Source organism: Scyliorhinus canicula, chromosome 10, assembly GCF_902713615.1.
Source record: "Scyliorhinus canicula chromosome 10, sScyCan1.1, whole genome shotgun sequence".
In the NCBI taxonomy this organism is placed as follows: Eukaryota; Metazoa; Chordata; class Chondrichthyes; order Carcharhiniformes; family Scyliorhinidae; genus Scyliorhinus; species Scyliorhinus canicula.
Window position 1 is genome coordinate 4,857,709 of NC_052155.1, and position 23,681 is coordinate 4,881,389.

Genomic DNA, 23,681 nt, shown 5'->3' on the forward strand with positions numbered 1-23,681 from the left:
GATTTTACACTTAAATAGGGGCAATTATGAGGGCATGAAAACTGATCTGGCAAAGTGAGTTGGCAAATTGGGTCAAAGGATAGGCCAATAGAGATGCAGTGACATTTATGTACAGAATAAATACATTCCAACAAATAAGAAAACTCCAAAGTCAGACCCACCATCTGTGATTAATTCGAGAAGTTAACAGTAGATTCAAACTTAGAGAAAAGGTATATAATTGTGGAAAAACAGTTGGTGAGTCAGAAGATTGGACAGAATATAAGCAAAGGATGACGAAAAGATTAATAAGGAGTGAAAATTAGAGTATAAGAGAAAGCTAGCTAGAAATATAAAAATATTTAAGAAAGAAATTAGCAAAGTGAGCATTAGTCCTATAGAAAATGGAGAACTGATAATGGCAGATTAATCGAATAGTAATTTTACATCAGTCTTCACTAAAGAGGATACCAGCAATTTTGTACTGGCATCCATCATGGGGTGGCACGGTGGCACCGACGATAGCGCTGCTGCTTCACAGCACCAGGGACCCGGCTTCAATTCCAGCCTTGGGTGACTGTGTGTGTGGGGTTTGCACTTTCTCCCCGTGTCTGCGTGGGTTTCCTCCGGGTGCTCTGGTTTCCTCCCACAGTCCAAAGATGTGCAGGTTAGCTGGATTGGCCACACTGAATTTCCCCTTAGTGTCCAAAAATGTGCAGATTAGGTAGATTGGCTATGCTAAATTGCCTCTTAGTGTCCAAAGATGTACTGGTGAGGTGGGGGAGCGGTACCTGGTAGGGTGCTCTTTCAGAGGGTCAGACCCAATGGGCTAAATGGCCTCCTTCTGTAGTGTAGGAGTTCTATCCTAGATGCAGCTATAAACCAAGATAAGTGGCACTGGTTACCACAGAAGTGCCACATCAAAGGTTATTGCGGAAAATAGAAGCTCATGATAATGGTTTTGGAGCTGTGGGCTGACAAGTGTCTGGGTCCTGATGAATTTCATCCCAGGGTCTGAAAAGAAGTGTCTAGTACGCTATCTGATGCATTGGTTTTAATTTTTCAAAGCTCCTTAGATTCGGAGAAGGCTCCATTAGATTGAACGATAGCAAATGGAACTTCATTATTCAAAAATGGTGGGAGACAGAAAGTGGGAAACTACAGGCCAGTTACCTTAACATCTGTAATAGGGAAAATGTTAGAAGCTATTATTAAAGATGTTATTCCAGGGCAATTGGATACGTTCAAGGTAATCAGGCAGAGCCAACATGGTGTAGTGAAAGAGAAGTCATGTTGAACCAACTTACTGGATTTCTTTGAGGAATTAACACATGCTGCTGGTAAAGACGAACCATTGGATGTACTGGACTTAGATTTCCAGAAGGCATTAGATAAGGTGCCATATCAAAGGTTATTGCGTAAGATAGAAGCTCATGGTAATGGGGGTAACATATAGGCATGGATAGATTGGCTCGTTAACAGGAAACCGAGAGTAGGCATAAATGGGTATTTCTCAGGTTAGCAAGATGTAGGAGTGTTGGGATCAAAGCTGGGACCTCAACTGTTTACAATATATATAAGTAACTCGGATGAAAGAATTGAAGGTACTGTTAGTAGGAAGAATAAAAATGAGGCATATTATCCAAATGGTAAGAAATAGGGATCTGGGTCTTAGTGCATGAATCACAATTCACTAGTACGCAGATACAACAAGTAATTAGGAAAGGTAAAAGAATGGTATCATTTATTGTGAGGGGAATTGAATATAGAAGTAAGGAAATTATGCTTCAGTTCTACAGGGCATTGGTGAGGACACATCTGAAGTGTACAGTTGGTCACCTTATTTAAGGATGGATAGAACAAAGAGCAAAAAAAAAATACAGCACAGGAACAGGCCCTTCAGCCCTCCAAGCCTGTACCGGTCATGATACCAACCTTGGCCAAAACCCTCAGCACTTCCTTGTGCCATGCCCCTCTATAACCATCCTATCCGTGTGTTTGTCAATATGCCTTTTGAACGCCGTTAATGTATCGGCTTCCACAACCTCCCCTGACAATGCGTTCCAGGCACTCACCACCCTCTGTGTAAAAACCCTGCCTCGCACATCTCCTCTAAACTTTGCCCCACGGACCTTAAATCTACATCCCCTGGTGACTGACCCCTCCACTCTGGGAAAGAGCACCTGCCCATCCACTCTATCCATGCCCTCATAATCTTGTAGATCTCTATCAGGTCACCCCTCAATCTACGTCTTTCTAATTAAATCAGTCCAAGTCTACTCAGCCCCTCCACATAGCTAACACCCTCCAGACCAGGCAACATCCTGGTAAACCCCCTCTGCACCCTCTCCAAAGCCCCCACATCCTTCTGGTAGTGGCGACCAGAATTGTGCGCAATATTCCAAGTGCGGCCTTACCAAGGTTCTATACAACTGCAGCATGACTTGCCAGTTTTTATACTCGATGCTCCGTCCATTGAAGGCAAGCATTCCGTCTGCTTTCTTGACTACCTTGTCCACTTGTGTTGCCACCTTCAAAGATCTGTGGACCTGCATGCCCAGATCTCTCTGCCCTTCTATATTTCTAAGAGTTTTGCCATTTACAGTATATTTCCCCACTATGTTGGACCTACCAAAATGCATTACCAACATACACTGCCCTCCCCTCATCAATCATCTTTGTCACCGCCTCAAAAAACTCGATCTAGTTAGTGAGGCACGACCTCCCCTTCACAAAACCATGCTGTCTATCGCTTATGAGTCCATTTGTTTCCAAATGGGTATAAATCCTGTCCCTGAGAATTCGCTCCAATAATTTATCTACTACTGACGTGAGGCTCACCAGCCTATAGTTTCCAGGATTATCCCTGCTCCCTTTCTTAAACAGCAGTACCACATTAGCTATTCTCCAGTCCTCTGGGATCTCACCTGTAACCAATGAGGATACAAAGATGTCAGTCCAGGCCCCAGCAATTTCCTCCCTTGCGTCCCTCAATATTCTGGAATAAATTCCATCTGGCCCAGGAGACGTATCTACCTCAATATCTTTTAAAAGACCCAATACCACCTCCTTTTCGACGTTAACATGATCCAGACTGTCCACACACCCTACCCAAGAATTATCTTCCACAAAGTCCCTTGTAATGGGTGACAAGCTGTTCAGAGAAGGTTTGCCAGATGAATACTAGGAATGGATGGGTTGTTTTATGAGGAATGGTTGGAGAGGTGAGACTTGTATCCACTGGAGTTGCGAAGAGTAAGAGGCGACTTGATTGAAACATAAAAGATTCTGAGGGGTATTGACATGGTGGATGTGAAGAGGGTGTTTCCTCTTGTGGGAGAATCTAGAACTCGAGGTCACTGTTTAAAAATAAGGGATTATCCATTTAAAACGAAGATCCGGTAGAATTTTTTTATCTCAGGAGATCATGAGTCTTTGGAACTCTCTTCCTCAAAGGGTGGTGGAAGCAGAGTCTTTGAATATTTTTAAGGCAGAGCTCGGTAGATTTTTGGTGGAGAAGGGGATGAAGGTTTTGGGGATAGCGTGATGCAGATTTGAGGTTATGCCAGATCAGCCATGATACCTATTTAATGGTGGAGCAGGCTTGAGGGGCCGAATGGCCTACTCCTTGGTCATAGGTATGTTCAAGCTCAGGAAGGATTGGCTGCAGTACTTTAAAAAAAAATCTCCCACAGGACATGGGTGATGCTTCAAGGGCCTGCATTTGTTGGCCATCCCTAATTACCCCTTGATCTGAATACGTCGCTTCCAGTGGGTATTTAAGAGTTGCTGTGCGTATCTCTGTGCTGGCTATGCCGTGCCTTCAGTGATTTAAGACCATTTCTCTGTTGAGTGCAGCACTTCAATATTATCCAATATTTGTTTAGAATGCCGATGTTACAGTGCTGGCGTGACGCATCAAGTGTGTGACCCAAACACCGGGCAGTGTTTATGTCGAAGTGGATTTCAAGGTTACTTTTGCGAAAGCTGCTCAGTGGGATATTTTCGGTTCCCCTTATGTGAGCGTAAGTAACATTTACTACTGTTGCTCAGAGAATATTATTTAGTTATAGTTACAAACAACATGATGTCACCTGAGGAGCAGTGCTCCGAAAGCTGGTGTTTGAAACAAACTTGTTGGACTTTAACCTGGTGTTGTAAGACTTCTCACTGTGTTACAAACAACAGTTCACCCTTCTCATTTGAAATGAAATGAAATGAAAATGAAAATCGCTTATTGTCACAAGTAGGCTTCAAATGAAGTTACTGTGAAAAGCCCCTAGTCGCCACATTCCAGCTCCTGTTCGGGGAGGCTGGTGCGGGAATTGAACCGTGCTGCTGGCCTGCCTTGGTTTGCTTTCAAAGCCAGCGATTTAGCACTGTGCCTAACCAGCCCCTCACTCTCATAATCTTAAGTATCAGATTAGATTTATTTTTAATACTCCTCTTCAGAAGGAGAATTTAAACTCTGAATAGAGATGTGTCAAAACTAATAAAGTCCAGATCATTAATGGCAATCACCATTATGATTAATGATTAACTTATCAGTGTTGAATGGTATAATTATGGAGCCAGAATGATAACAACACAGAAAGTAGACACACATCTTTCAAATGAGAAATCAATACAAAGGCCGATCAACCATCTCAGTTGGGAGGAAAGGATCCCATGGCACTGCTTTGAAGCAGAGCCGGTAAGTTCTCCCTAGACACTAGACCAATATTTATCCTTCAACCATACATGGTTGGGATGGGGAGAACAAAGAATGACTGTTGGGTTGATCAATCAGGATGGGCTGAATGGCCTTTGGTCATCGTGGTTTCGACCCAGCTGCAGAAACTTTGCACCTGAAAATAAATACAAGTTGTCACATTCCACCAGCACTGGGAAAGAAAACACTGTTTGACCCATCTTACAGCACAGAAGGAGGCCAATCAGTCTGCACCTGCTCTTTCAAAGACTTATTGAATTAATCACCCTGTAACACTTTCCCCAACTTTTTGAAATTTACTATTTTTGATTCTGCTTCTACTGTCCTTTCAGGCTTGACCATTCTAGATCATAATAACTCAAAAACTCATCTTCCCTCTGATTTTGTTACCAACGACCTCAAATCATGTTTGAACCTATGGAACTCCATGCTACTTCTGTCATGCCACCACCACTTTCCTATCTCTAACACACAATTTGAACTTTGACTTTGAATCAGTTACAAACATACAAACATACTAAATTGATAGGCAGGAAATCATAGATTATCATAGAATTTACAGTGCAGAAGGAGGCCATTCGGCCCATCGAGTCTGCACCAGCTCTTGGAAAGAGCACCCTACCCAAGGTCAACACCTCCACCTTATCCCCATAACCCAGTAACCCCACCCAACACTAAGGGCAATTTTGGACACTAAGGGCAATTTATCATGGCCAATCCACCTAACCTGCACATCTTTGGACTGTGGGAGGAAACCGGAGCACCCGGAGGAAACCCACGCACACACGGGGAGAATGTGCAGACTCCCCAAGCCGGGAATAGAACCTGGGCCCCTGGATCTGTGAAGCAATTGTGCTATCCACAATGCTACCGTGCGTGCCCTAATGGTTCTAGCTGGTTCTTCAGGAATGCCATTTCATCTCCTTGGAAGGAGTATAAGCATGTCAGTAACTGGGTGTTAAAGAGATTAGTTTACTACAATGAGCATTTCCTGTTGTTCTTTATCGTATCGCCTAAACTTTGAGCTGAACATTTTACAGCGTGTCACTGTAACAATGCTGGAACTCGACCTGAACTCTGTGATGACTCTGGGAGGTGCCTCTGTCAGGCCGAATTTGCTGGCAATCAGTGTGAACAGTGTCACCCAGGATATCACTCATTCCCACTCTGTCAAGGTAAGAGTTTTGTTTCTTAATAACTGAAGCATTCTGGACTAAAATGTAGTGATTGTTTTATTTATGTATGGGATGTGGGCATTCACCAACTTGAACACCAATGTATTGGGCTATTTTGTAAAGAGCCAACCACATTGCTGTGGGTCTGGAGTCACATGTAGACCAGACCAGGTAAGGACGGCAGATTTCCTTCCCTAAAGGACATTAGTCAACCAGACAGGTTATTGCGACAATTGACAATGGTTTCATTTGACCTTTAATGCCAGGGGCTGGATTCTCTGATTCTGCGGCTATGTCCGCAGGGTCTGTCTGGTCTTACGACCAAAAAGTTGGCGCGTCCCCCGCACCGATGCTCAGCCTGGTGGGGGGGTTGGCAGCCATGCCGAGTGAAGCCCCCGTGGCTTTACCTGTGGATATGGCCACAGAGTGGCCGCGCATGTGCATGGCGGTGGCCTGCGGCAGCTGCACCATACGACATGGCGCGGCCGCGGGCAGACCCAGCCTGCCAAAAACTGCCCCCCCCCCCGTAACGCCCCCTCGCCACACCCGGACCACCCCCTCCGATGCCCCCAGACCCCACCAAAGTCAGCCCTGCCAGCGGAATGGCTCCCCCACCCGACTGTGGTGGGGCTAGACACAGTCCGCAGCCGCCAATCAAGGTCCCCAAAAGTTGTGAGAACACGCACCCCACACCGTCGGGGACTCGGCTGATCGGGGGCGGAGCATCAGGGGAGGGCCTCGGGTGATGTCCTGAGGCCGACCCTATGGTGTGCGGTGTACTCCTCAAGTACTCCGTTTTTGAGGGGCCAGAGCATTGGAAAATTCCAATATAAATAAAATTCCAGCATAAAAACGCATTCTCCAGCAGATCGATGAACGCGATTTCAGCAATCAGCAAATCCAGCCCCAGAATTTTTATTGAATCCAAATTTCTTCATCTGTGGGATTTGAACCTAGGTACCCAGTTCCATAGAAGAGCCATCTGGACTCAAAAAGTTAACTCTCTCCACAGATGCTGCCAGGTCTGCGTTTATCCAGCATTTTCTGTTTTTACCCAGAGTATTACTGTGGGTCTCTGGATTACTTGTCAAGTGACCACATACCATTATGTCAACTCCTCCCCAAATTTCCATTTGTACATAGGTGCATAAACACATTGCTAAGTCTCTTTAAGCAACACCAGATGGCCTGTCAATCAAGGAATTTCAGGTGGGGGCTCTCTTCTTCTATAATTGGCAGCTGCTGATTTTTTTCCCATTTTAAAAGAACTCTGGGGTTTACGTTACTTCAGAATATTACACGAGAGGTCTCAATCACTACAGTAAAATTTACAACATTATTGGAACTGAAAGAACTTTTTTTTTCGTCTTTCGAGTGTTACTGAAAGAATTCCAGCAGCAGGTGACTGCTTCTTTTGGTTCTCCACTTGGGATTAGTCTTGTCTGAGGCCTACTCACTGAAGGGGTCTGACTCCACTATAATTGTGGACGGGGTTTAAACTTCCCAATCCTGCAATGAGGGGAGTTCTCTATACGTTCATGGGATGTGGGTGGTGATGGCTGGGATAGCATTTGTTGCCCATCCCCCAGAGCATTTAAGAGTCAACCACATTGCTGTGGATCTGGAGTCACATGTAGGCCCGACCAGGTAAGGATGGCAGATTTCCTTCCCTAAAGGACATTAGTGAACCAGATGAGTCTTTACCACAATCGACAACGGTTTCATGGTCATCATTAGACTTTTAATTCCAGATTTTTATTGAATTCAAATTTCACCATCTGCCCTGGTGGGATTTGAACCCGCGTCCCCAGAGCATTACCCTGGGTCTCGGGATCACTAGTCTAGTGACAGTACCATTGCGCCACTGCCTCCCCCAGCTATAAATGGGCCCACATCCTTACCTGTAAAAATTGCTGGAAATGGGAATGGGAATGGTGGGGAGAATCCCAGGATTGGGTCCCGCTTGCCATTTTTAAAGGGCTTCTGAATCACCTGGACACTGCAAGCCAGCTGCTTAGAGTTAGATTCTCTGGGTAAACCTGGAGTGTCAGCCTTGAATGTCCGTTATAAATAGTTAATCTCGCTGAGCTATGCTTTTCCAGGCATGTTTATAAAGATTTGCTGCCAGTGGAATAAACGATCCCTGTTTTATAACCATTGTGCAGTCCATGTGCTTGAATCTCGCATAATATTTAGTTTATGACTTTTAAGAAAGATAAATACTTTAGCACTTTTTCATGCAATGAACTTACAGAACTGGCAAAAGCAAATATTGCCAGTGTTAAAGAAGCTCCTCCCACCCACTAATCCTAACCCTAAGTGTGATGAAATCCATTGCTTCAGATTAATTCTTTAAATTCCCGTTTATTGGCTTGGTTTTCATGATTTTAGCCACCTGCAGAATCATTCAACCCAACTGATGAGCCAAACCTCCTCTGCAACCTATATCCTAACTCTCATCAAGTCCCATCATCCCCTGTACTCACTGACCCACACGGGCTCTAGTTCAGCAACACTTCACATTCAACATTTGTTTTAAAATCCCTCCACGGTCTATTCCATTGGCCCAATAACACGCTTTTGAAGCAGCTTTATGATTATTGCATTAAAAGCACGATATCAATCCAAGTTGTTTTTTTATTCTATATACTTATATATACTTTTATCCCTGGATGACCTCCCTTCTGTTGTATTCCCATCTCTCACCCTCCCTGTTGGCATTTAGTGTCCACTCTAGCTACTCTGCACCAGCCCTGCTCCCTCCTCCATGTATCTGGAACACAAATAGCTGCCAATTGTACCCTCTGCCCTGTTCTATTTTGGCAGGATGTCCCTCAGTCCTAACCTCTCTTTATGTCCTTCCCCCTCGCTGCCCACAATCAGTTCATATCTTCAGGCTTCATGGATTTGTTGCTGGTTTTTGGGTGGCTGGTCAATCTGAGAGAATAGAGACAACTGTTTTTCAGAAGGTGAAAGACAAAATGTTCTGACCATAGGGAAAGAGCAGGGGTAGCAGGGCTCATTGTGGTTGTTGGAGGTCAATCATATCAGTTTGAGGACCCCACTGCAAGGGTAGTGTCCTCAACCCAAATACCTTCATTTACCTTATCATTGACCTTCCCTCCATTTCATACGGTCAGATTTTGAGATGTTCGCTGATGATTGCCCATTGCTCAGTTGGATTTGCAGCTACTGACATAATGAAACACTCTATGCTTGCGTGCAGCAAGACCTGGATTATGTTCAAGCTTGGGTTAATAGATAGCAGGTAACATTCATGCATGCAAGTAGCAGACACTGGGTCAGAAATGTGTACCATCTACACAATGCATTGTTGCGACTGGCCAAGTCACCTTCGACAGCATCTTCCAATACCAGAACCGTTACCATCTAGAAGGACAAGGCAAGAGGTACATGGGAACATCACCATTTATCTACAAGTTGCCCTCCAAGCTACACAGCATCCTGAGTTAGAACTATATTCCTTATTCTTTACTGTCATTGTGTCAAGAACCTGGATCTTGCACTCTAACAGCACTGTGGGTGTACCTACACCATATGGACTGCAGGTGTTCAGGAAGGCAGCTCACCCACCATCTTCTCAAGGGCAATTAGGGGTGGGGAATAAATGTTGTCCCAGCCAGTGACACCCTCAGCCAATGAAAGATTAATAAGGGGCAGCACAGGCAGGGTGAGCTGGACAGTCCCTCGCTGTGCCATGAGATTCAATGATTTCTGTCTACAAATTTGTTTGATAGAGATTTCCCATCACTTTGTTCTTTGAGCGGTAATTTTAGAGAATTTTAGGAATCAGGTCTGAAAGAACAAACCCTTACTTGACTGGTGCAGTCAAAATTAGGCAAAATTCACCCATTCCCCTGCGTGAGCAGTCTACTCGGTGCGGGTAGGGGGGTCATTGACCCCCCTCCCCGCGCGATTGACCGAGGGTAACCGGCCGAGTTCCCGACGGTGTAGTTCTAACCACGTATCGGCCGTCGGGAACCTCGGGTGGCGGCTGCGGACTCAGTTCGCGGCCTCCCTGGTGGGGGGCGGGTGAACGACCCTTCAGCAGGGGGGGGGGGCATGGAGGGCCAGGCAAGCGATCGGGTGGCACCGGTCCGCGGACGTGCGCGATCTCAGGGGACCTACTTCTTCCATCACGGTCCGCGGTGCGAGTTCATGTCACACGGGGCAGCCACCTCCGTGTGCATGCGCAGATTCTCGACCGGAAGTGCAGGGCCCTGTACCGGCAGCCAGAGGTGCGAGGAGCACTCCGGGGCCCTGCAAGCCCCCTGCAGGTAGGAGAAACACCAGAGTTCTGACCCTGACGGAGGCACAGAGCCCCATTTTTGTAGAATCCAGCCCGTTAAGTTACAGTTGTTTAAGGCTCCCACTCTAAATGCGAGATTTTCAGATCCCGCCCACCTGGGAGTGGAAATTCCCGCCCGAGATCAACAGGCCTTTTAATAGTCTGTTAAATTGTCAGTGTTGCCCGGGCCAATTCCTGCAGCGGGCAGACTGGGAGATTTACCCCTCAGAGTGCTCTTCCCCCGAGGATCCCAGTGAAACCAGGGTTACATGCAGCCATGCAGATGTTCTCCCCCTCACCCTATGATCTGGTTTTCACCACCCCCTCGGCTCCCTCCTCCTGTCTTCAGCCTGATTGTCAATCGAGCTGAGTTGATGACATTGCTGCTGCACGCTGAACTTCGCTGGATCAAGGAAAACCAGGCCCAAGGCCTAATTTTGACGGCACCAGTCAAGTAAGGGATTGTTCTTTCAGGCCTGATTCCAGCTCTAAAATTACCGCTCAAAGAACAAAGTGATGGGAAATCTCTATCAAACAAATTTGTAGACAGAAATCATTGAATCTCATGGCTGAAGCAATTCTCACGAGGGGCCACGGAGAATTGCTTCAGCGGCCGCCGGCCACGATTCCCGCGGGAATGCCCATTCTCCGCCCCCGTGCCGAACGAGATTCCGCCGAGGCTCGGGGAATCCAGCTTCACACTTTTTGTAAAAGGCCAGGGCACATTTCCAGTTTTATTGTGTGCCGCTGTTCCCAGATCACCACACTGGAGGCTCGAGCGGCTGGCAGAGGCGGCTGAAAATCTCGGTCAAAGTGTTTGATTTATTTTTCAGTAATGTTGTGAACATTCTTTACTCTCTTTTGACAGCATGTGAGTGTTCTGCTGATGGCTCTTATGATTCTGAATGTGACCAGATCACCAGAAAGTGTCACTGCCGACCACATATCACTGGACAGCGGTGCGATACCTGTGTCCCCGGAGCCTACAACTTCCCTACTTGTCAAGGTAACAAACTTTATTATTGTTGTTGTATCTCTCCTGTGAGAGATTGCTTGTGTGTTACAATTAAAATAATCCTGTATAAAAGATCTAATTTTGGTGTGATTAATTTAAACTTAAATCAGGAGATTTTCAATGGGTGCAGCTGATTGCTGGATTAAGGTCGCCTTAAGACCATAAGGTGTAGGAGCAGAAGCAGGCCATTCGTCCCATTGAATCTGTTCTGCCATTCAATGGAATCATGACTGATCTGATATGATGTGATAATCCTCAACTCCACTGTTACCAGACTCCTAAATCACCCTCTTGTGGACTGACCTCATGAACACTACACCCTTTATGCTTCACCCGATGCCGGTGCTTATGTAGTTACATTGTATAATTTGTGTTGCCCTATTATGTATTTTCTTTTATTTCCTTTTCTTTTCATGCAATTAATGATCTGTTGAGCTGCTCGCAGAAAAATACTTTTCTCTGTATCTCTGCACACGTGACAATAAACAAATCCAATCCAATCCAGTCCATTTCCCTGCCATATTCCCATAACCCTTGATCCCCACACTGATTAAAAATCTCTCTATCTCAGCCTTGAACATTTTTAACGGCCCGGCCTCCACAGGCCTCTGCAGTAAAGAATCCCACACATTCTTTACCCTCCGAGAGAAGAAATTCCTCCCCATACTCTGAGATTATGCCCCCTGCTCCTGGACTCTCCCACGAGGGGAAACATCGACCCTGTCAAGCCCCACGAGAATCCGATATGTCTCAATAAGTTCACCTCTCACTTTTCCGAACTCCAATGAGTCCAGGCCCAATCTACTCAACCTCTCCTCAGAAGACAATGCCGGTATATCTTTCCTTAGATAAGGGGTGTAAGACTGCTCACAGTATTCCAGGTGCCTTGTATAGTTTTAGCAAGACTTCCTTATTTCTATACTCCATACCGTTTAAAATAAATGTTAAACCTCTTACCATCTTTCAAACAGCAGACACAGTTCTAATGGGCTGAAAGGCCTCTTTCTGTGGTCAATGGGGGCGATTCTCCACGACGGCACAAATGGGCCTACGGAGCGGCCAATTCACTGCCTGGGAGGGGGTCAGCAGTGGTGCTGCGAGGAATGCGGTGTGCGGAGCGCTGGAGCGGCAGCGTCATCGTGGCGCCACGATGACGCCGCGCCCCATATAAGGGGGGGGGGTGGGTGGGGAGGAAGGAAGGGGAGGAGGGAGGGGGGAGCCGGGGAGGGGATGGGGGAATGGGGAGGATGGGGGCGCAATGGGACGGGGGGGGGGGGGGGCCTTTACACCATAGCTACTTTAATCTCTCACGGTTTGATACAGTGTTGTAAATGTTACAGGAAGCAAATATATTTCAGTAGATAGATAATTTAGAAAGTTGAACGTAGATCAACGGCTCAGGTGGTGATGCCACAAACTGAAAACCAAAGTCCAAGCAGTGAATCTCTGCAAAGTCTTAAAAGATCAAGGTCTGTCCCCTTGAGTGGGCAGTTGTGCATATCCAGCAGTCTCTGATTTACATTCTTCTCCATCTACAGAGCTCTCTGCATTGTCTCCACACCATTTGGTTCAACAATTGAGTCACAAGTTTTAATTTAATCATATTTTATTTTCAAGAAGGTATTCTAGATTCCTTGCCCAGCCAATGGATCACTGTACCTGTCAATGGTTTCATTTAATGTATGCATTAATATATAAATTTGCATGAACAACTCCGCCCACCCCATCCACCACCACCCCCACCACCCCCCCCCCCCCCTCCCCTCCCCCCATTACCGGCTGCGGACGCTACTTCCTGGTTGCCAGGATGGGCCCGCCTACTTACCTCCCTCTTCCGCTTCGTCAGCCAGCACGACTCGCTGACGATTTAATTTTGCAGGGCTGAACGGCGATGGCGTGACCTGGGGTCACGCCGTCGGGACTTCGACCCATCCGCGCCGGAGAATAGTGGGGGCCTGTGTGAAGCGCCTCGATTGCCCTCTCGGCGGATTCTCCGACGGTCGCGGCGCAGATCCCGGTGAAGCCGTTCCCGCCGGTTGGGAAAATGGCGTAAACATCGATTCTCCGGTACGGTGCAGCATGGGAGAATCGTGCCCAATAATTCCATGACTCTCATCAACATGCAATTTATATCTTGATGAAAATTTCCTTTTCCTATTCTCTTAGGGAGATCCATAATAACAGGCAATAGATCTAAGAAATAAATCTCTGTGAACTCCTTCATTGGCGGCAGCTATTAATCTAACGGACATGTAGGGCGGGATTCTCCCATCGGGCGGCTAAGTGCCGACGCCGGCATAAAAACAGGAGTTTTACTCCGGCGTCGGCGCCCGTTCCGAGGCCCGATTCTCTGGTCCACAGTGGGATAGTACGGTGCTGGAGCGGCCCACACCACTCCAACTGCCGATCCCGGCGTGAACCCGGCGCCGCGGGGTCCGCGCATGCACAGTTGGGCCGACGCCAGGTAGCGCATGCGCAGTGGCCTACTTCCCCACGCTGGCCCCAATGCCAAATGGTGCAGGGATCCAGGTGCCGGTGCGGAGGAAAGGAGGCCCTCAGACAGAGAGGCCGGCCCGGCGATTGGTGGGCCCCGATCGCGAGCCAAGCCACTACGGAAGACCCCCCCCCCCCCACCCCAGGGTCATACCCCCCTCCCCTCCCATGGCCGCCCCCGGACCCTTTAACGCCGAGGTCCCGCCGGCTCAGAGGATGTTAGAACGGCGCCGGCGGGACTCGGCTTTTTGTTGACGGCCGCTCGGCCCATCCGGGCCGGAGAATCGGTGTGCCGGCCCAGGCTGGAGAGTCGCCGCATACCCCAACCGGAACTGCGCCGGCCCCATTGGCGCCGATTCTCCGCTCTGTGGAGAATTACATCCTGGCATCGGGGCGGCGTGGCACGATTCACGCGGCTCCGCGGCAATTCTCCGACCCGGCGGGGGGTCGGAAAATTCTGCCCAAAGAATATTTAATGATGACCAATTGTATTCCACAGATGGCATTTCCATATTCCCAGCAGAACTTGCGCTTCTTAACCTTAACTTGATTCTTGCCACATATTCATCTTTTTAAAAGGAATAAACTGACAAAATATTCACTTTGTATGTACCATTATCACACCATCTGCTGGGATTTGTTGCCAATTTTAATTTTATTCAATTTCAATTTTAGTTGGTCCGCCATTGGCGGCTGTGCCTCCAGCTGCCTGAGTCCCCAAGCTCCAGAATTCGTTCCGTAAACCTCTCCTCCTTTCCTCCTCACTCTCCACTTCTGGGATACTTCTTAAAACCTGCCTCTTTCATCAAGCTTTTGGTCACTTGCCCTCATAACTCCTTTTATGTCTCGGTTTCAAATTTTGTTTTATAATGGTCCTGTGAAAGGCGTTGTGATATTTTATTATGTTAAAGGTACGATTATCAATACAAGTGTTCTAATGGCTATAACATATTCCTGCAAGTATTTACCCAATTCCCTTTTGAATGTTTACGTTCAATCTGTTTCCAGCACTCTTTCAGAGAGTACATTCCAGATCGCAAATGCTATGTAAAAAAAAGTGTTTCCTGTGTCCCCTCTGGGTTCAGTGTTCATAAATGTTCTGGACATCATTGAGCTTTCATCCCTGTGTATCGGAAATTAACAGGTGATCTAGTTGATCAGTTTAAGATGATTTAAGGAATTGGGAAGACAGAGGGGAACTATTTCCACTGGTGGGGAGAGATTGGAACAATGGGGAGTAATGTTAAAGTTAGAGCTAGACTGTTCATGGGGTGACGTCAGACAACAGTTCTTTGCACATGAGGTATGGAAATCTGAAGGTCTCTCCAAAAACAAACTTGAGGCAGGGGATCAATTGAAAATATAAAAACTGTGATTCATAGATCTTTGTTGGTAAGGGGATTAAGTGTCACAAAACCAAAGGACCTGATTGAATGGCAGAATAGGCCTGAGGGGCTGAATATTCTCATTCAGTCCTGTACGATTCTATCAGTCTGTCGTTGCATCAAAAGCATAACCATCGGTACTCCGCCAGGCCAAATGTCAGCGTGGCTGCAGAGTAAGAGGCACTCTGTGATGTTTAACATATGTTATGAGGTATTTAATGTTATTGAACATTTCTGTTCCTAATTTGTGGTATTCTTTTCAGTTACTGACTGCCATTCAGCTGGTACAGCGAATCATTCTCCTTCGATTCATTTTGTAAGTATTTGTTGTGTTTCTGAAGTTAAAGTACGCGGGTTTGCAATGTATTTTTGGCACAGGTACAAGTGAGATTGCTGCAGAGATCTGCCCCATGCTGAGAGTTAATGGACTGTTACCAATGGTTACGGCCCCCAAGGATCTTCCACGTCTCTGGTTTCTGCTCTGGCTCAGATCCAGCTGCACGAGACCAAATCAGTAATGATTTACACAAATGTGCTTTCAAGTGAAGTTTAGAAAAACACCAGCAGACTTGTGCAGAGGGGAAAATCTGAATATTGTTATTACGAGTGCTTGTGAATTGCAAGTTATGTTATCTACTTGTGGCAACAACACTCCCTGGCACTGTGCAGGGGCCGGATTTACATTACTGGGATCGGGTCTGAATGGATCCCGGCAGCTGAAACAAATGGCACCGACATCACCATTTGTGACACGAGGAAGGGGGGGAAGGTAAACCTGGGAACCTGCCTGCATCCGTGTTCAGGCCCATTGAAGTCATTCAAAGCCTGTCTTTTAACTGCCTCAGTTTTTTGTGGAGGCAGCAATCTTTCAGGAGCTGTCTGCCTCAGACTGGTTAAAGGCAGATACGGATCAAGTCGAGTGTGAGTTGGTGAGGCATGAAAAGTTAACCAAGGTGGGAAGTGCAAAGGGTGTTCAGAGCTGAAAGGGTTCCCGTGTTGAAGGAAAGGTTGTAGCAATCCATGATTAGAACTTTGCCAGTTCAAGGAAGGGGCGGGGTGGGGGGGGTGGGGGTGGGTCGGTCGGTCATCAACAGAATGAAGGGCAAGGCTGTCCGGACTCCACCCGAGCACCAGGAAGGGTGCAGCAGGAAGTGGGTGATACACCCTCATAAATCAAGACAGTATATGTGAGGGGCAACAGAATGCACAGGATGGGCAGAGCACCAAGCATCAGAAGGATAGAGGATAGAGGAGAGGGGCAAGGGTGTGGTGAATGCATTATACCAATAATCCACCAGTGTATTTGTATCTGTGCTGTTGCCCTTGTGGGCTTCTCCAATGGGCCATTGTATGGCATTATCCATAGGGGAACATGTTGGGGCATGTATGGGCTCCGCCCATGGCTCCTCCCCTTGAAGAGAGGTATAAAGAGCAGTCGACCTGTAGGCAGTTCTCAGTATTGGTTCAGTCGCAGGCAGGCACTGTTCTAAGTTGATTAAAGCCATGGTTTACTTCTACTCATGTTTCGAGTGAATTGATGGTCGCATCAAAGGGGCATGAAGGAGACCCCAGCCTGAGCATGTGTCACATCACTGAGTGTTTTCAGGATAATTCCTTAGAGCTGTAGGTTCTAGTCAACCAGGAAGAAGGCTATTTTAGACCTGGTAATGTGCAATGAGTCAGAATTCATCAATAACCTCATAGTAAAGCAACATTTTGTGATCACAACATGATAGAATTTCATGTTCAGTTTGAAAGAGGGAAGTCCATGACTAGTGTTTTAAACCTAAATAAATGTAACTATGAGGTTTTGAAGGCAAGTTGGCTAAGGTGAACTCGGAAACTAGGTATGAAGGGTGAATTATTACAATAAATTGGGGGAACTTCATTAAAAGACATGACAGTAGATAGGCAATGACTAATATTTAAGGAACAAATCCAGGCATTGGAACAGTTACACATTCCTTTTTGACACAAAAGCACAACAGGAAAAGTAGCCAACAATGGCTTACAAAGGAAATTAAAGATACATATTGTAGGGTGTTTCCGAAGGTGTGGGGGTCGTTCAGCCTTTCTGGTCATGACCGAACTCCTTCATTTATGCTCAAAAGTCTGGGCTTCCATTGATGAACCGCACTGATTAGGGAATATTAATACAATCGACACAGGTTTCAAGTTTTGAATAATTAGAGTACACTGATTCTAAATATGGCACAACCAGTACTAACCATTTTTATGTGGCTGATAACAAAACAAATAACTTCACCTTGGACTTTACTGAACACAGCCCCGCTGGGTTCCCTTACTCATGATTGTTAAACCCCCAAAGTTACCTCAGGTTTGTTCAGGAGATGTGTGAGCTGTCTCGCCACATAGCGTTGGGTTGAATATTCCACAAAACATTTACCCCATCCTGTCACCTCTGGTCAAATACCTCGGGGTTGTACTTGTTTCTTGGGGATACAACTTCCTTTGGTCTGGTTGTGGAGGAAGGGCAAGAGAGAGAGCGAAACATTGCTCTGATATACTGATCTTGTCGAACTATACGCCTCGTGTTCCTTTTTTTGTTTCACTCCAAGGGCTTGACCCCAGTGATACCATTTTCTGCCTGATCTACCCAGATGGTGAAAACAAACCCACAAATTGAATCTATTGGTCACCTGGACAGAAAGCTTTTTTCCAGTGTGTATTGTTTTCCTGCACCTCGTCTATGAAATGAAAATGAAATGAAAATCGCTTATTGTCACGAGTAGGCTTCAATGAAGTTACTGTGAAAAGCCCCTAGTTGCCACATTCCGGTGCCTGTCCGGAGAGGCTGGTACGGGAATTGAACCGTGCTGCTGGCCTGCTTGGTCTGCTTTAAAAGCCAGCGATTTAGCCCTGTGAGCTAAACCAGCCCCTGATGGTGGTATTGCAGAATAAAATAAATTCCTGCTCTGGAATATTATATGACATGTGAATTGCCTTCCGATCGGCTCTATCGTCTCCTTGATCACATCAAACCGGCGGATGTCATTGTCTCCTTAGCCAATTGGGAGCCGGCTATGAGGTGTTCACCGTCTCTGTCGGGTGGGGTTGGATTTGGTTTAGTATTAGAAAAGTTTTGTCCTTTCTGGTCTTGGGACCGACAGCCTGTATCTTACACAAGGTTCCCTTTCCCATAACCTGGGGAAAACGTGGATGAAAGAATGATGACCCTACAATATTGCTGGAAAAAGTAGCAAGCCTGAGGATTGGGGGAAGTTTGGAATTCAGCAAAAGAGGACCAAGAGATTGGTTAAGAGGAGAAAAATAGAATGTGAGAGTAAATTTGCAAATGACATCAATCAGGTTGTAAAAACTTCTAACAGTATATAAACCAGGAAAGATCAGTGAAGACAAATGTAGGTCCCTTATAGCCGCAATGGAAGAATTTATAATAGAGAACAAGGAATTGGCAGAGCAATTAAACAACTACCGTAGGTCAGTCTTCATGGAGGACGACACAAATAACCTCCCAGAAATGCTAAGGAATCAAGGGTTTAATGTAAAGGAAAAATTGAAGGAAATTAGTACAACTAGAAAAAACAGTGTTGGGGAAATTAAAGGCTCTGCAAGCAAATAAATCCCCAAGGTCTGATCTACATCCAAACATATTAAAGGAGTTGGCCATGGAAATAGTGGTTGCATTGGTTATCATCTTCCAAAAGATTCTGGAACAGTCCTGGCAGATTGGAGAGTGGTAAATGTAACCGAAAGCTAGTGACTTTAACCTGGTGTTGTAGGATTTCTTACTGTGCCCACCCCAGTCCAACGCCAGCATCTCCACAACATAGTATTGGAGAACAGGTTTTTTGGACAACCAGTGGATGTGGTGGATTTGGATTTGGATAAAATCCAACGTAAGAGGCTAGTGTGCAAAATTAAAGCGCATGGGGTTGAGAATTAGTTATCAGACAGGAAACAGAGAGTAGGAATAACTAGTGGAATGCTACAAGGATCAATGCTTGGGCCCCAGCTATTTACAATATATATCAATGATTTGGAAGAGGGAACCAGATCTAGGGCGGGATATTCCATCCCGCCGTACCCGTTTTTTGGTACGGCGTGTTCCCGCCGGAAGCAGGATCCTCCGTCCCAGCAGCCAGCCAATGGGGTTTCCCCATTGTGGGCACCACCACGCCGTCAGGAAATCCGCGGACATGCACTGCTGGCAAAGTGGAGGATCCCGCCGACGGAGATTCCAGCCCCTAATATTTCCAAATTTGCTGATGACAGAAAACTAGGAGGGAATGTGAGTGGGGAGGAGGATGTAAAGAGGCTTCAAGGTAATTTAAGCAAGTTAAGTGGGTGGTCAAACACATGGCCGATGCCAGATAATGTGGATAAATATGAAATTATCCATTTTGGTCGGAAAAGCAGAGTATTATTTAAATGGTGGTAGATTGGGAAATGTTGATAAATACAGGGATCTGGTGTCCTTGTGTACCAATCACTGAAAGCAAACATACAGGTACAGCCAGCAATTAAGAAAGCAAATGGTATGTTAGTCGGCATTGGGGCTGGTTTAGCACAGGGCTAAATCGCTGGCTTTTAAAGCAGACCAAGGCAGGCCAGCAGCACGGTTCAATTCCCGTACCAGCCTCCCCGAACAGGTGCCTGAATGTGGTGACGAGGGGCTTTTCTCAGTAACTTCATTTGAAGCCTGCTTGTGACAATAAGCGATTTTCATTTCATTGCCAGAGGATTTGATTACAGGAACAAGGATGTCTTACTATAGCTGCACAGGGCCTTTGTTAGACCACGTCTGGAAATTTTGTGCAGTTTTGGTCTCCTTACCTGAGAAAGAACAGGCGCCGGAATGTGGCGACTAGGGGCTTTTCACAGTAACTTCATTTGAAGCCTACTTGTGACAATAAGCGATTTTCATTTTTTAAATTTTTCTGTTGGCACTCCTGGCACCACATGGGACCAGGGGTGGACATGCCCTCCTGGTGGCCGTCAAGGTGACGGTCGCCCTCAACTTCTTCGCGACGGAGTTGTTCCAGTCGCCCAGTGGGGACCTGTCCAGCATCTCCCAGCCATCGGTGCACAGGTGCATCCGGGCCGTCACCGACGCCCTGTATGACATCACGGACCAGTATATACAGTTCCCTGTGGACCACGCCCACCAGGATGCCCGCGCAGCGGGTTTCGCCGCTGTTGCTCAGATACCCATGGTGCAGGGGGCGATCGATGGAGCCACCTCGGAGGAAAGGGTCATGTGGGTGAACAGGAACGGTACGTCTTTAATGAACGTGCAGGTGGTCTGTGACCACAGGATGATGATCCTGCACGTCTGCGCCAGGTACCCTGGCAGTGTGCATTTATACTGTCCCAGTCGTTCATCCCCGCCACGTTCAAGGGACTGGTTGCTGGGCAACAGGGGTTATCCGTAGCGGTCGTGCCTGATGAGGCTACAGACCGATGCGGAGCTACAATGATGCCCATGCAGCGAGCAGGAGTGTGGTCCAGAGGTGCTATGGGCTGTTGAAGATGCGCTTCAGGTGTCTGGATCGCTCTGGGAGGGCCCTCCAGTACCCGTCGGAGAGGGTCGGCCGGATTGTCGTGGTCTGCTGCGTCCTGCACAACATAGCCCAGCAGAGGGGCGATGTCCTGGAGGAGGAGGATGGTCAGGAGGAGGGGAGCTCTTCTCCAGATGGGGGGGATGGTGAGGGGGAAGCAGGTGCACGGGACATGGGGGATGGTCGGCAACAGGAGGGTTAGTTAGGATTAGAGCTCTGCCCGCTGCCCACCAGATGCATCAGGGACAGTAACGGACGGGGGTGGGGGGGAGGGGGGGGAAGTCCGAGGTGGCGCGGGGTTCCGGCACCCCCCCTCCAGGTGGCCCCCGGGGCTCTCCATGGGATGGGGGTGCGAGTGGATCCAGCACCCGGGGCATCACCATCACCTGGCATTGCCAGTCCTGGAGGCCCGAGCTAGTATCGACCAGGGTCTGGAGCTCAGGGAGTTGGCCATCCCTGTCTGGCCCTGTACAATGCCGTCCATCACCCGGGCAATGGCGCTGATGCTCTCAGCGATGGGCTGCTGGGACTGGGCCACTGACTGCTGAAGGTGCTGGAAACCGGCCGTTACACTATCACGCCCCTGGGTCCCTGACTGCATCGGGTCTATGGGTGGGCGGGGGGAACTCCAGGATCCCGGGACCCGTCTGGGTGGCAGATGTTTGCCGGACTGGGCTGCCGTCCGGCCATCCGGCCCATCGGCTGCTCCCTACCTCCACCTGCTGTACCGGAGCGGCTGTGTGGTGCTCACCAGTTAGTGTCCCAGAAGCCTCACAACTAAAATGGCCAACCGAGGTGAGAGTATCTGTGGTGGTGGAGGGTGCAGGGGACAGCTGTGACGCAACCTCGGTGTCCATCGGACCTGCGGTCAGGGTCCCCTGAGGTGCCATGTTCTGTATGTCCGTCCCCTCTGTGGTGGTGTCCTGTTGTGTTCTTTCATGCCTGTCTGTGCCCTGTGTGCTGGTGTTCTGCGTCGTTATGTCGTCACTGGACTGGGCCGAAGGGCTATTGTTGCCCTCCCCATCGCTGCTAGAGTCCCCCTGGGCTGGCCGCCCAGGCGCTGGCCGGGTGCGGTGTAAGAGACGCCCAGTTAATCTGTGTCGGCTGGCCGTCCAGGCGCTGGATGCGGGTGGTGTCTGCCATGTGCTCCGGGTTGGTCACCGCATGGCCCTGCGACACACAATACACCATCATGGTTAGGCAGTTGGAGGGGGTGTGGGTCGCGGTACGGGGTGAGGGGAGGGGGCTGAGGGCAGAGGGCTAGGGGGAGAGGGCTGAGGGGAGAGGGCTGAGGGGGAAAGGCCTGAGGGGACAGGGCTGAGGGGAGAGGGCTGAGGGGAGGGGGCTGAGGGGAGAGGGCTGAGGGGAGGGGCTGAGGCAGAGGGCTGAGGGGAGGGGGCTGAGGGGAGAGAGCTGGGGGGGAGAGGGCTGGGGGAGAGGGCTGGGGGAGAGAGCTGGGGGGAGAGGGCTGGGGGAGAGGGCTGAGGGGAGAGGGCTGGGGGGAGAGGGCTGGGGGGAGAAGGCTGAGGGGAGAGGGCTGGGAGGGGGAGAGGGCTGAGGGGAGGGCTGAGGGGAGAGGGCTGGGGGAGAGGGCTGAGGGGAGAGGGCTGAGGGGAGAGGGCTGAGGGGAGAGTGCAGAGGGGAGAGGGTTGATGGGAGAGTGCAGAGGGAGAGGGCTGAGGGGAGAGGGCTGAGGGGAGAGGGCTGGGGGGAGAGGGCTGGGGGGGAGAGGGCTGAGGGGAGAGGGCTGGGGGGAGAGGGCTGGGGGGAGGCTGAGGGGAGAGAGCTGGGGGGAGAGGGCTGGGGGGAGAGGGCTGAGGGGAGAGGGCTGGGGGAGAGGGCTGGGGGAGAGGGCTGGGGGGAGAGGGCTGGGGGGGAGAGGGCTGAGGGGAGAGGGCTGAGGGAGAGGGCTGATGGGAGGGGGGAGAGGGCTGAGGGAGAGGGCTGAGGGGGGAGGGCTGAGGGCTGAGGGGGAAAGGGCTGAGGGGAGAGGGCTGAGGGGAGAGGGCTGGGGGAGAGGGCTGGGGGAGAGGGCTGGGGGAGAGGGCTGGGGGGAGAGGGCTGGGGGAGAGGGCTGGCGGGAGAGGGCTGGGGGAGAGGGCTGGGGGGAGAGGGCTGGGGGGAGAGGGCTGGGGGGGGAGGGCTGGGGGAGAGGGCTGGGGGAGAGGGCTGGGGGGAGAGGGCTGGGGGAGAGGGCTGGGGGGAGAGGGCTGAGGGGAGGGCTGAGGGGAGAGGGCTGGGGGAGAGGGCTGGGGGGAGAGGGCTGAGGGGAGAGGGCTGAGGGGAGAGGGCTGAGGGAGAGGGCTGAGGGGAGAGGGCTGAGGGGAGAGGGCTGAGGGGAGAGTGCAGAGGGGGAGAGGGCTGAGGGGAGAGTGCAGACGGGGAGAGGGCTGAGGGGAGAGTTCTGAGGGGAGATGGCTGGGGGAGAGGGCTGGGGGGGAGAGGGCTGAGGGGAGAGGGCTGGGGGGAGAGGGCTGGGGGGGGAGAGGGCTGGGGGGAGAGGCTGAGGGGAGAGGGCTGAGGGGAGAGGGCTGGGGGGAGAGGGCTGAGGGGAGAAGGCTGAGGGGAGAGGGCTGGGGGAGAGGGCTGGGGGGAGAGGGCTGAGGGGAGAGGGCTGGGGGGAGAGGGCTGAGGGGAGAGGGCTGAGGGGAGAGGGCTGGGGAGAGGGCTGGGGGGAGAGGGCTGGGGGGAGAGGGCTGGGGGAGAGGGCTGGGGGGAGAGGCTGAGGGGAGAGGGCTGGGGGGAGAGGGCTGGGGGGAGAGGGCTGGGGGGGAGAGGGCTGAGGGGAGAGGGCTGATGGGAGGGGGGAGAGGGCTGAGGGGAGAGGGCTGAGGGAGAGGGCTGAGGGGAGAGGGCTGGGGGGGAGAGGGCTGGGGGGGAGGGCTGGGGGGGGGGGGCTGGGGGGGAGAGGCTGGGGGGAGAGGGCTGAGGGGAGAGGGCTGAGGGAGAGGGCTGAGGGGGAGAGGGCTGAGGGGAGAGGGCTGAGGGGAGAGGGCTGAGGGGAGAGGGCTGGGGGGGAGAGGGCTGAGGGGGAGAGGGCTGGAGGGGAGAGGGCTGGGGGGGAGAGGCTG

General features: G+C 49.7%; 1 protein-coding gene across 1 annotated transcript in view; it reads left to right on the forward strand.

Annotated features, from left to right (window-relative positions):
- LOC119972898 (laminin subunit alpha-3-like) overlaps positions 1–23,681 on the forward strand; it is a 412,206-nt gene that overhangs the window by 143,360 nt on the left and 245,165 nt on the right. Inside the window, 4 exon segments of the mRNA XM_038810443.1 lie at positions 3,867–4,004; positions 5,731–5,865; positions 11,043–11,180; positions 15,331–15,387. Coding sequence (XP_038666371.1) covers positions 3,867–4,004; positions 5,731–5,865; positions 11,043–11,180; positions 15,331–15,387 — 468 coding nt within the window.